The 13,844-nt window shown below is 38.7% G+C and overlaps 1 protein-coding gene across 2 annotated transcripts; it reads left to right on the top strand.

Annotated features, from left to right (window-relative positions):
- The first annotated feature begins 3,035 nt into the window (after window positions 1-3,035).
- gnl2 (guanine nucleotide binding protein-like 2 (nucleolar)) lies at window positions 3,036-13,828 on the top strand. 2 transcript variants are annotated; one of them, XM_027001545.2, is made up of 16 exons: window positions 3,036-3,191; window positions 4,398-4,482; window positions 4,661-4,755; window positions 5,084-5,223; window positions 7,695-7,879; window positions 8,024-8,090; window positions 8,228-8,386; window positions 8,864-8,977; window positions 9,807-9,935; window positions 10,776-10,880; window positions 10,978-11,136; window positions 11,609-11,716; window positions 11,923-12,395; window positions 12,685-12,770; window positions 13,139-13,218; window positions 13,397-13,828. In XM_027001545.2, exons 1-16 carry the CDS (start codon window positions 3,128-3,130, stop codon window positions 13,529-13,531), a joined length of 2,184 nt encoding a protein of 727 aa, XP_026857346.2. In that variant the 5' UTR covers window positions 3,036-3,127; the 3' UTR covers window positions 13,532-13,828. The 2 variants fall into 2 exon arrangements, with proteins under 2 accessions (XP_026857346.2, XP_026857345.2); XM_027001544.2 differs by having other exon boundaries at window positions 13,139-13,490.
- Window positions 13,829-13,844: the final 16 nt, after the last annotated feature.

Genomic DNA, 13,844 nt, shown 5'->3' with positions numbered 1-13,844 from the left:
GCTCACAAGCCTTTATTGTCTGCAACTGTTGTCTAGTCATATAAAATATAATGCTAAATGTTTTATTTCAGAATCACACTAAATATGCACTGATTTAGAGCTGCAGTTGGCTACTACAATCAATTAATTCTTACTTTCAGCTTTGATCAATTAATAATTTGTGTATTGTCTTCCTCCATAAAGCTCTCAAAGAATTTACATGATTTACTACATTATTTACTATTATATATATATATATATATATATATATATATATATATATATACACACACACATACATACATACACACACACACATCATGTATACAAATACAAAAGTTCTATGTAGGAGTTGGAACCAGAAATATTTGTACTTGTAAACTGTGACTTGTTGATATACACTGGTTTAAGAATATAAAATTGATTCTCTTTAGGCTAATTCATGTATTACAAAGTAAGAGAGCTTGGGGCTCCCATGTGTTTGCTGATGATTTTCAGTGGTTTAGAGAACTAACAGCATTGATGAATATGCTGTTCTGTCTACTAGCTTTTTTCCACAGGCTGTAATACAGCATAGTGGTACTGCTGTGCTGTGTAAGTTCAGCTTTTTTAAACTGTCTTCTTCAAAGACTTCAATGTCAAGTGTAAGACTTCTCCCATGCACCACTTTGCACAGCCTCTGCCCATCCTACAAATGATTTCCCCCTCTCAGTGAAGTAACAATTCTATGAAGCAACCTAACTGTAAAAAATATTTTAAATAGACATTTGTTGCCAACAATTGTTTTATCATTGTTAGAAATGAATGTTGCTCATTCCCTTCTGAGAGAGAGTTGAAAACATGTCAATGTATGAAGCTGGCTCAATATATGTTCTTCAGAATAATGTGATCATTCATTCACTGTAAGCAAGAAAAACACCGGAAAAAATTACACAATATATTTAAACTCAATAAATCATACAGCAGATGCTTTATTAGTAATCATATGCTGTAAATTCAAGTACTGCAAATTACAATTTCTTCAGTATGCTTAAGCAGAATTTTTCATTCTCTATAAAGTGAAATTAAAACCCTTTTCACAAAGTCTTTACGTAAAATATATTAATTGTCCATCAAATAATATGACCATGTGGTATAGGCTTCTGCCACGTAGATCTGGCAAGTCTGTATGTAGATCTGTGGACTATCAGTCAAACCAAAACAAACCATTGATTTGATCCCTCTGGATTTTTGAGGCACTGCTTTGCATTTACTCAGTGACTGATAAACAGAAGGCCTGCAGTTGCTATATACGTGTTAAAAAAGGTAAAATTGTATATGATAAGTTACTCAAATACAAATTTCGTTTAGGCAATATCTATGGACTCCCAGGAAAAGCAGATGGATTTTAGTTTTGCTTTAATCTAGTTTTAGTTTTTCTCTATATTTTTGTGTATGCAATTTCTTGTTTACTAAATGGATGTTTAAGAAATATTATCTTAGAAAGAGAAAAAAAAATAATCGAAGCGGGCTTTCTTGCTTGAATAAGAATATGGCATTTACTTGGCAAAAAAGTACAGTTGTCATGTCTGAGATTTGGGGTGCATTCGCAGTGCATTTCTGATGCTGTCACTTTCAATCTTGTCCAATATGAAACTGAACAGAGAACATTCCATGGTCTGGACTAATCTACTGTAGGAAACTGAAGCTGTCTCTAAGTTGAAAACTGTTTGCACTGTACCATTAGTTAATTCCCCCAAATGTTGTTTTGATGCTGTGCATAAACTAAGGAAATCTACTGCCATTGTAAAAAGTGCACAATGAGAAAACAACATTTCTTAATCACAACCATGTGGGGAAGTATCCTCACAAGTGTGTTGGGATGACTATGTCAAACATCATGCTATCTCTGAAAATCAACAAAACAAAAATTCCTCCCAAAGGCACCAACAATCACCGTCATTTGTGGTTCAACTTTGCTGTGACACAGCAGGCCTGTGGTCACTGACTCACTTCTTTTGGGAGTCTCCATACAGCATGTTTCACATCCAAACTAAATTTAACACACGTCACCCATCTTAATGAACTGAACAAGAATAATTTAGTAGATCATGTGTGATGGCTTAGGATTGGAGCTAAACACTTTGTAGAACAGAGAAGTAGCCTCTGTAGCAGGCCATACGTTTGAGAGGATAAAAGTGAGTAATTACTAGACCTATGCATGTGTGCCCTCTTCTGGATACACTGAAGTTCTGTGTAAGAATCTCATTGTGGAATCTCCATAAAGCATTTTACAAATACTAACAGCCAGTAAATCATCAATAGGTTGAGTTTCCTGTTTATGTTAAGAAAATTAGTCTTTATAGAGAAAAGAAGTGTGGGCTATGGCTGAGGTGAATCAAACTGCATAATTGTACCCTATAGATGTAGGGCCAGATGAAGCTTTGCTTTGACCACATAACCTTTTAAGACTTAGAAAACTTATATAGCATACACTGTGCACTATCCTTTAAGGTCTGTTTATTTTTAAATTGTCATTTGAAAAAAACTACACTGACATTTTGACACTTAAGTTGATTTCAGTTATATTATCAGTATGTAATTTGCTTTACTAAGTAGTCTTAGGATTCTACAAATACATGTCTGGATGAAAGAACATGGTCTTTTCTAAACCAAAAATCAAGGGGAAAGACCTAAAGAATGCGTAATTACCAATCTTATAATTGCGCTCATTTGCCCAAAGGGATTACTAACGTGCATAAGCACCTAGGCCTACGCTAACTCCTTGGTCCTTGAAATATGCCAAACTGTTTACGTGTAAATGTAGGCCTATTAAATTAGCAATAGCCTACAGTGCACCGATTAAGTGATAACATATGGCATAAAGAAAAAAGAAACAGAACACCTAACCGATTATGTTTTGTCTACGTCTTCTCTTAGCTCGTTCAGTCAATCTAAACTCTAATATTTCGTTTGAAATTGCAAAAACACGAATTTATAGCAACAAAAAAGGCAAGTTTTTTTTTTTTCTATAATAGTCACCAGTCTGATGACGTACTTCCGTGTTGTACGCGGAAGTTGGTAACACGTGGATTTTAACGGGGAGAAGAAAATCTCAATCTGTTCTTTATTTTCATAAAACAAGGACTATCCTTAGTTGAATACGAAAATGACGAAACCAAAATTCAAGGGGAAAAGTTCTATAAATCCGTCAAATTCCAGCAGCAATCCTGGTAAGTTTTTGCCTTCAGTCTGAATGTAAACATCCAATGTTATATCACGTTAACTAGCAAACCGCTATCAAGTCATGGCAAGAACACGCAAATATCAATGCCTAATTGAAGTTGTTTGTATAGCTAAATACAATAGAGTTTACTCATTTTTGAAATGTGTATTTACATTATACAATGAAGGAGCTTATAAGTAAATATTTTTCTTTTAAACTTATGCAGTCGCATTTCAGTATGTAGGCAATTACCGACCCAATAAATGTCCTCGAGTGAAGAATCTGACCATTCACGAAACAAATCAGTGTTGTCTCATTCCATTGGGAAACCAAAGATCACGGCTTGTTTCTATTGTTAATTTTTCCTCCGCGTTCAGACAAACACTCGTCACTCCCGCAGCTAGGACAAGTCGTTTAATGATGCACGGGCACATAGTTCTTAAGCTTTCCTATATAGATTCAAGATACGAGAATAACTGTACAAAGACGCCCCATAGATGCTGTCGGTAAATAAATAAATAACGTAAATGTCATAAAATTAATTACATTGTTTCGATCAGTGTTTACAGAAACGTTTGAAAGTGCCACGTTATTTCTTGCGTTATCTCAACAGCACCTGTGCCAATGAAATGTTAGCTGTGAGCTAGGAAGAGGGTTCTCTTAATGAGCAAAAGGGTATATAAAAGTGCTTGATCTGACTAACATAACCATTGCTCATTATCCGAGAATTTATCAGGGAAAACACATATGGAAAGTTCTTGCCTAGGATATTGATCGATTACTGTTTGTGGTTTGCGTGCAAACACTAACAGAAAAAGAGTAACAGGGCAAGACTAACAGAAAAAGAGAGATGGGCAAGACTTTAATTGTATGCCTTCTGGCTTGTGTGTGCAGCTACAAGGACCAAAGTACGATGCTGTGTGTGTGTGTGTGTGTGTGTGTGTGTGTGTGTGTGTGTATATGTGTATATAATATGTATATGTGTATGTGTGTATATATATATATTTATATGTTTATATATATATATATATATATATATATATATATATATAAACATATAAATACATTTTTTGGTTCAGTCATAACTTGCGACTGTTGGATACTACTTCCATGGTGGTAAAACTGTTATGCCTATTTAATAAGTAAGTACTTGCAACCAGTTAGCCTGCACTGAACTTAGCAGCTACTGAGTGCCTTTTCTTGTTTTTCAAAGATCGAGTAAGGGGCGCCGGAGGGAACAACATGAGGGACCGGGCCACTATCAAGCGTTTGAATATGTACCGACAGAAACAGAGATGGTAATAAGATGGTGCTTATACCTGTATGATTTTAAGCTAGCCTGTAAATTTAATCACAGTTATCACATGTTATTGTTAAAAGAACATGATAAAATATTGCAACTGAAAATGTAAAATATACTGTATTTGTAACATTTAATAGTGAACACAAATATAACATAACCTGATGTTTCTGCAGTAACAGTCGGGGAAAGGTCATCAAGCCATTACAGTACCAGTCCACTGTTGCCCCTGGGACTGTGGCCAGAGTTGAGCCAAACATTAAGTGGTTTGGTAGGTAACTACTCGTGTTTTTGGAAAAATATGCCCAAGTATCTGTATACAGTTATCCTTTTCAGGGTTGGGAGAGAACCCCAATAAAGTGCATGCTGGCTCAGGCTAAATTAGAGGAGAAAGGGCAATGGTAGCTCAGTGGTTAAGGTACTTGAATTTAAGTCGCTTTGGATAAAAGTGTCAGCTAAATGCCATAAATGTAAATGTAAAAAAAAAAAAAAAAAAAAAAAAAAAAAAATTTAAATGTGTGATGCCAAAAGCCATGCTATAGTTCTCATACATTCAGACTTGCCATGATACTATTTTGTCTCCCCTGGTCCCTGTGCAGCCAACACTCGGGTTATCAAGCAGTCATCCCTGCAGAAGTTCCAGGAGGAGATGGGTGCTGTGAAGACAGATCCATACAGAGTGGTAATGCGACAGAGCAAGCTGCCCATGTCCCTCCTGCACGACCGAATTCAAACACACGTATGTATGCACCCAAACACCTTTGTGAAAGGCTTCAGAATGTCACTGCAAGTAGCACATTGTTGGTTGAAACCAGAAGTTCTTTGCGGAGAGGTGTCGCACCTATTCTCCACTGGATAAGAGCCCAGAGGAAACCTTGTGCTTTGGCATCTCAGATTGTGTCTCTGCCAGTTCTAAAAACGGAGAGTAAAATGTGCTTGAAATAACACATTACGTTGTGGTTGATTCCTTGTGTTGCCTCTACAAAGGTTGTTGACTTTCAGTGAGATTTTCTGCCAGCTTAAACACTTCCATGTGTTGGTAAGACTGTTCAAGAGCTCAGTGTCTGCTGCTACACCCAAGACACTCTTTTTCTTTTGGTACACCTTGGGATGTTGCTAGCAGAAAAAAAAACCTCATGTTCCTCCTTTTGTAGTTTCTAATGCTCATGTTTGTTGGTGATGAATATGTTTAAGCTCTCACCAGCTGTCTTAACCTGCTCTGATCCAGAGTGTTTCCATTGTGTTGGCTAGGTGTCAAAGGTGTGTCCGGTGGGTTTGGCATTCTTGGAATATGATGATTTGGGGCAGAGGGGGCGGTTTGTAACTTCCTGCTTGGAGATGTGTATGCATGATTTGGTAGATTTAGCACAAATCGGGCTGTTTATAGCTTTGTTTTTATTGGGTTATTTACATATATTATATGTTTTATATACATATTTAAAATTAAAAAGTGTGTGTGTGTTTATAATTCATATCTGGATTTGGTGAAGTATATTTTTACCTTCTCTTTCAGGCCTCAACATTAAGGCTGGCATGCTGGCCATGTGGTATTTTTTAAAACCACCTGTAATGTTAATTCTGCCCTCTAATAAACAGGTGTTCTTTCAGGTTTTTTTTTTTTTCTTTCAACTGTGGAACAACTTACTCTGCTTTTGTTTACCTTGCCAGATGCCTACAGATGCTGTATGATCTACATGGACCATTAACACAATGGTTTTCTGAGAAGTAATAATAACTTAAAGATCAGTGAATCTGAACAAATGTTCTTATACTTCTATGTATGAGACTACTACATCATTCATGTTTGATTAGTAGGATAGATAAAGGCTATAATGTCAATGAACATTTGATCTTTGTGTCTAAACTCATGACCAAGTTTATTAGAAACAACCACTTACGACTTAGTCCCGGTGACCACCTTGTTAAGGCTTTAGAAATGCATTTTACAGCACACCAGATGCAAATTTTTGGCTGCTCATAAAGAAATTACAATATAGAAATCATAAACAGATCACCAGATGCTGACTGTCTTTCCTGGTGATGTTTTGGCAGGCCTTTAATGGAGTCATTGTTTGTTTTAGGGGCTTTTTGCCTTTTGACTAGAAAAACTTCGTAGTCGTTTTATGTTTCCAGTCTTTGTCCTGCTACAGGTGCCATATTTTGAGTCATTTAATTGTATCTGAACAGTTAATGTGCTTCTGTACACTTACTGCTGCTGTCAGTTGTCACGTCATCAATAAAGGCATGTGCACCAGTTTTCCCTTGGTGGGTCATAGATATTCATGCCCACACTTCACAAATGAAGTGGCATGCTCTGATGCCTATACTTCACAATTGAAGTGGGCTGCTTTGGGTTATAGTCACATCCCTTTCTCCACACTTTGTTCATTCCAGCCCTTTAGTACAGGATAATATTTATCTCATTTATCAGTGAGACTTTCTCAGGCTACATTGTAGGCATTTTTTATGTACTTTTTCACAAACTGCCATGTGGCTTTTCTGTTTTTGAGCCTTACTGGTGGCTTGCATCTTATAAACTCTCTGCAGCCGAGCTTACTTACTTGCCTCCATCAGCATGCATTTGTTTTGTTCATACCCAGTGTTCTGTCTATGTTTGATTGATTCTTTTCAGTTCTGTGATGGTCTGCTATATTGGAAATGGCATGTCTTTTGGTTCTCATGCTGAGAGACAATAGCAACAATAGCAACAGATTGTTTTCTTAAGTCCATCATGCATGCCCAAATGATGTAACAGCATATAACTAGCCAAGAAATGACAGAGAAGCCCAGTGTCCATCTACTTTCGGTCCCCTAAAATAAGAGGAATGTGTATAAAATGGATTGTAATTTCTACACTTTTTACATGACGTGGATGTATGGACCCCAAATTAAAACTGGAAATCTGTACTCTATTCTTCATCAAGTCCGGTGCGCTAGATTTTAAGCCAGAACAACAAAAGTTGTCACTGTCCCATTTCTAATGTCTAACGTAGACAGACAGCATGTACAAAACTACAGATAATGTAACGTAACTATGGCGTACTTCAGTTGTCCCAGAGTGATGTATTACAACTCACCACACATAACCATTTGCTATGTTTTCATATGTCACCCTTTCTCCTAAATCTTTTATGTGGTTCCAATGGTAGGGAAGCTAGATGGATGCTAGCAAAAAAGTCACAATACCATTCACATTTTCATGTTTCTCAGAACTCCAAAGTCCATATTCTGGACACAGAGGCATTTGAGACCACATTTGGGCCTAAAGCTCAAAGGAAGAGACCTAACCTGAGTGTGGGTGAGCTGAAAGAGCTAGCCGAGCAGGCTGAGGATTCAGCACAGAACTACAATGCGGAGAACGACCGTGATTTGGTGACTGAAGATAGTGGGGTGAGGTGAGGAGACTATAAATGTCACTTGTGTACCCCTTGTTTCTAGCAAACAGTAATTCAGATAGCCTTCATGATATAGGAATGGAAATGTATTTAAATCTGTATGTGTGGCTAAATTAAACCTGTGATTCAAACATGTTGCTGTAGGGAAGAAACCCGTGAGGAGATCTTCAAGAAAGGACAGTCAAAGAGAATATGGGGAGAACTCTATAAGGTATTTTTTTGACTAATATTGAGGTATTTAGGGGGCTCAAGGCTCATGGCTCATGGATACAGTGGCCTAGAAGATCTTTATAGCCTCATTTGTTTTCTGGTGGGCTACACAACCTCACTAAAGGCTTTTCTCTTTAGGTGATCGACTCCTCAGATGTTATCATCCAGGTGCTGGATGCTCGGGATCCCTTGGGCACCAGGGCCCAGAACATTGAGACCTATTTAAAGAAGGAGAAGCCCTGGAAGCATCTTATCTTTGTGCTCAACAAGTGTGACCTTGTTCCTACCTGGGTGACGGTAAGCCCTTCACAGGCCTTCTGTGCTTGTGTTTGCAGTCTTTAAATCAGGAATTCTCCCAACCTGTCTTTGCAACTCCCAGCATAAGTACATCAGATAGCTTGCTTGTTAGTGGGTCCCCAAGGGCTTATATTATATTATTCTTTTTGTGAGCTAGGGTCATTGAGTGTTTTTATCAGGCTTAATCATTGTGTTATAGCTTTAAGATGTTGAATTTAGGATCTGGTGTTAAAATAAGTATTTTCCCTGACCAGGTTTTGACTATAAAAGCAGGAGTATTCATGGGTCATTAAAGAACCAAGTAATGCTTAACAGATATGTTTGTTTGCAAGTGACATGCTTTTAAATCCAAGTGTGTGTGTGTGTGTGTGTGTGTGTGTGTGTGTGTGTGTGTGTGTGTGTGTGTGTGTGTGTGTGTGTGTGTGTGTGTGTGTGTGTGTGTGTGTGTGCGCGCACGGGCACGGGCGTTTTCTTCAGAAACGCTGGGTTGCTGTGCTCTCTCAGGAATACCCTGCACTGGCCTTTCATGCCAGTCTCACCAACTCCTTTGGGAAGGGCTCTCTCATACAGCTCCTTCGGCAGTTTGGAAAGGTGAGAGCTTGGTTGTCTCCAAGTAGAAGAGGGTTTCATATATCCATTCTCATTCCAAGGGAGCAAAGGGTAATGGGGAAAGACTGCATGCTGCAGTCTCATCAGACTGGTTTTTGTTTTATTTTTTTTAAGATGCTATCTGTTACATAGCCACAGAATAGTAACAAACCCCAGTCACCCGACCACCCAAGCCTCATCATCACTCTGCACAGACACTGAGTTCTGCTTCTGTCTTCAAATCTGCTTCAGGACTATTTTTGTTACCTTAGCCATAAACAAAGCCTTGGAAACACACAAAATGAGATTTGAAAATTTGGGGTTTGAAAAATATAAATTAATTTAAAAGTTACACAACATGAGTACTTGTTTCTGCTCAGGGAAACAGTGCAAACATATCCTGAGGGGCTTATAAACCAAACAATCTAATGGCTTTTAAGAGGTTTTTGTTGTTTGTTTGTTTGTTTGTTTGTTTGTTTGCTTTGGTATGTCCTGTATAAATGGTTCCATGAATAATGGGGAAAGTATTCAAATGTTGCTGTTTTGATTGACCTTTTGGTTCATTACTTAAGGTGTGGTTTTGGACTGTGCTCACCAAGCAAACCATTACATACTTCCTTCCCTAGTAGAAAAGAACATGCTCCGTTGTGGGTGGGTGTGTGTGTGTGTGTGTGTGTGTGTGTGTGTGTGTGTGTGTGTGCGCGTGTGCGCGCGTGTGCGTGTGCGGTCTCATTTACAAACCTGAACACCACTTAAACCAGTTCAATTAACTTGAGTGTAATGCGTCAGAGGCATAGTTCTCTCCTTATTAACTTGACTTGTTTATCTGCAGCTCCACACGGACAAGAAGCAGATCAGCGTGGGCTTCATCGGCTACCCCAATGTTGGAAAGAGCTCCGTCATCAACACCCTGCGCGCCAAAAAAGTCTGCAGGGTGGCACCTCTTGCTGGTGAAACCAAGGTAGGAACTTCATTGCATGCTTGCATGTTTTTCCTCCTTATGCCTAATTAGACATCATTAGCTAGATCGTGGACATTGAACGAATAATTAACTTTTCTTACATATAACATTAAACAACTTTGACTTTGTTTATTGCAGAGTACACTACTGATCAAAAGGTTACATGCGAGCAAAACTCAGCACAAACTCCTCACACGTGTTAACATTGTGGCTATCTTATCTGTCTAGCAGTCAGATTTTGGCTGTGGCATGCACGTATTTCTGCATGGTGTGACAATGACTTGTTTACACTTCCTCGGTTTGTCATACTTTTGCTTCCACTGTGCAAACAGGGAACTGAGTAATGGTTTAGAGCATTAGGAAAGAGATTATTTCCAAGTTCAGACTGAAAACAGGCATCCTTCTCAGAGTTCCTCATAGTTTGTCCAAATTACATTGTTCTGGATATCATGAGACCACCTTGATCCACCCTTTTTTTGTTCTGTTTTCTGCTATAAAACCAGATGAGTAAGTGTATTCTCATGATTAGCATTAAGTTTTTAATCACAAGTACTGTATGGATGGCATGGCACTGCTATTAAAATTTGCAAGGATAAAGGTCTGATCCAGCCAATCAAACTTTTCTTTAGTAACCTCATTTTAAATGTATCAATGGGGGAAAAATTCTCTTCATTCTCTCAGTAAGCGTGTGACCATACAGCCATGTAATTGTATAAGAGTGTTACCATATAACCCTAAATTCATATCTTGTCCTTTAACCTAGTATATTGATACAAATGGAAAATATCCAAAAGTGGATTGTGTAATGCTGTTAAGTCATTTATTGTTTTTTCCTTTTAGGTGTGGCAGTACATCACATTGATGAGACGTATTTTTCTAATTGACTGCCCTGGTGTTGTCTACCCCTCTGAGGACAGTGAAACTGATATAGTATTGAAGGGAGTGGTAAGACCTTTGTCATTCTGGTCCTGCTTTCTGCTTCTGCACTGTTCCATGCAGCTCCCTCTGACTTTGTGCTTCATCTGTCACACCTGTGTCCCAGGTTCAGGTGGAGAAGATTCGTAACCCAGAGGATCACATCGGAGCTGTGCTAGAGAGAGCTAAGGCTGAATACATACAGAAAACGTATCATGTCCCATCCTGGAACTCTGCCGAGGACTTTCTGGAAAAGCTGGCCTTCCGCACGGGAAAACTACTCAAGGTCTGGCTTCTGATTGTCGAGGAGCGCACAGCATGCCGAAGTGGTGTTACAGCTCAGTGGTTGTTTATTCTGACCTCTCAGTAAACAAGTCCACATATGCTAGAGCATGCCAGGGCAAGAAGTAGAACACAGAACAGGGCTGGAATCAGTTTGAGCATCAAGATGTGGATTTTTACTGCTGATTATGAAAACCTGCTTTTCACTACGTGAATGTTTTCCAGTTAAATGAGCAAGGCATGTGTTAATTAAAATCTGAGTTACAACTTTCGTAGCTCATGCAGGTCTTTGTAACCAGTGTAGGCAATTGTAGCAGGTATTGGTATTTGTAACAAATGACCCTTGTTGCTTAAAAAAAATGTATTTGGCTTGATATCGCACATGGTAAATATAATTCCAAGTTCTCATAAAATATAATGACTGCAGTGACGGTGTTCTGTGAATCATGAATACAAAATCTCTGTTTGGTGTGTAGGGAGGAGAACCTGATTTGTCCACAGTCTCTAAAATGGTCCTAAATGACTGGCAGAGGGGGCGCATTCCCTTTTTTGTGAAGCCACCTGGATTTCAGACGGATGAAGAGGTAAATGGAGAAACATTTATAAATTATATGCAGTCTTTGCAGCAAAGCTTTGCACTGTGATTTCCTTCAAGAACAAACTTATCAAATGCAATTATAAATTTGTGAGCAATCCAGTCTCTTATGTCTGAAACATTTTATATCAGACTGGTTAAAAATTTTAGCTTGATGTATATGGGGCAGTATTTTTTTTTTGTCCTTCTTCTCAGGGTAAGACACAGGTGCCAGTGGAAGTGTCTGGAATGGAAACAGAGGAGCTAGCCAGTGAAGACGGGCCCGAGCAGCAGAGCATTCATGCAGCAGAGTCCACTGACCAGGATTCTACACTACTGCAGAAGCAGAAACAAGAACCGGTGCAAAGGATCCTTTATGCCGTTCGGCAAAACTTTGGCAAAATCAACGTTGCCCCCACGTTCAGCGAGGAGGATCTTGTGCCAGTGGAAATGCCTGATCTCGACTTCCCTGAGTCCATAGAGGATGAAGAGAGGGGAAGTGAGGAGGAGGAGGAGGAGGAGGAGAGTGGAAAGCAAGAAGGAGAAAGTAGAAATGAATTGTCTGCAGATGGTCAATCTGACAAAGAGGCCAAAAGTGCACACGAGGTGAACAAAGAGTTGGACGAGAAGATAACCAAATTAAAGCATTTCCTGGATCGCGCCAAGTCTAAGCGCTTCTCTGCCATCCGGTCTGTGTGCCCCTCTATTTTTCATTTGTGCATTCCTTTCTACAATTTTAATTCTGTCTGAGTGTTCTGACAGCGATCCATGTCTGCCATCTTTGCGTTCAGCAGATCACTGGCTTTGGCCATTGATTTGTGCCCTGTTTTCCAGTACACTCTGCATCACTGCATTATTGCTGTTTTTTGACTTTCAGTGCACAAGTCTGAATCAGATTTTGCTGCACCTCTAAAACCTTAATACGTTAGGTGTCCTGTAAGTAATAAGCACACACTGTTTTAATGTTATGTTCAACAGAATTCCCAAGAGCCTTTCTGAAATGGCTTTTGTTTCAAAGGAAACAAAAATGGAACAGGCGGTCGTGAAGAATTCACAACAAAAAGGTAAACATTCAGTTCCTATCTCCAGGACACTAAATGTTTTATATGCACTGTATATTGGTATATAATATATAATAATACAAGTTAAAATTGTATTTTTTACAAATCATGTAACTTTTAAAATCTGTTTTGGACAAATTCTGCATTTTCAAAATTCTGAGTGTGTTGCCCAGTGTTTTGAGTGTTTTTTGTTTAAAAACTATTAAAATAATTTCCAGAACCAAGTAGCCAACTCTAACAGGAAAAGAGACCAGAAGATGCCACCACATTTTGTATGAATCCTTTAATAGAGCAGTACCGGAGCAGTGCAGACATAGGTTGATGTTATCAGTGATGAGAGGAAAGGTTTTCATCTCCCTTTTGTTTTTCAGCTGTGAGGAATGTCGGGAGAAAGAGAAAAACTCTGGAAGATGAGGAGCCAGTGCGCCCGACCAAGCTCACATCTAAAGAGGTACATGCTGTTCTAGCTCCCATCCAGGCAGGCACACTCATTTATCTAAGCAGACACTTCAGATTGATCTGTGCTCTTACTAGTGTACTAGAGTACAGAGAATGCTTCTGGTGTTCCTCAGCTCAAATAACCTACATTATTCTTCTCTAGCTCATTTTTGTTTTTCTTCCCTCCCCAGAAAAGAAGAAGGGAGCGTGCCCAGAAAGTGAAGAAGATTGGCATGCGCTATTATGATACACACAACGTGAAAAACAAAAATAAAAACAAGAAAACAGCTACTGAAGGGCATAAAGGGAAAAAAGCCAAGTGCTAAGAACATTTGCTTAGTCTGTGGGCTGTATAAGTTTCCATGGACCCATCTAGTTTGGGACATTTGGGGGGTGTGGGTATGTATGTGTGTTTGAGTCATATGTGACTGAATCTCTAAATGACCTTTATTCAGTGCACCATCTTTCAGCATAAAAAATGGTTATGGGTCAGTACAATTTTTAGCCGTAAAACCCTAGTAAGTTACTTAAACTTACCTCTAAAGAATATTTTTGTTAAGCAATACTACAACTGAGTGTTCTGAAGAATAGGAGAAAACCTCAATAAAGTAGACAGGAGTGAACATGTAGATTGGTAGT

This window comes from Electrophorus electricus, chromosome 10 (assembly GCF_013358815.1).
Source record: "Electrophorus electricus isolate fEleEle1 chromosome 10, fEleEle1.pri, whole genome shotgun sequence".
In the NCBI taxonomy this organism is placed as follows: domain Eukaryota; kingdom Metazoa; phylum Chordata; class Actinopteri; order Gymnotiformes; family Gymnotidae; genus Electrophorus; species Electrophorus electricus.
The sequence above is the reverse complement of the archived record's forward strand: the minus strand, read 5'-3'. Positions and strand labels throughout refer to the sequence as shown.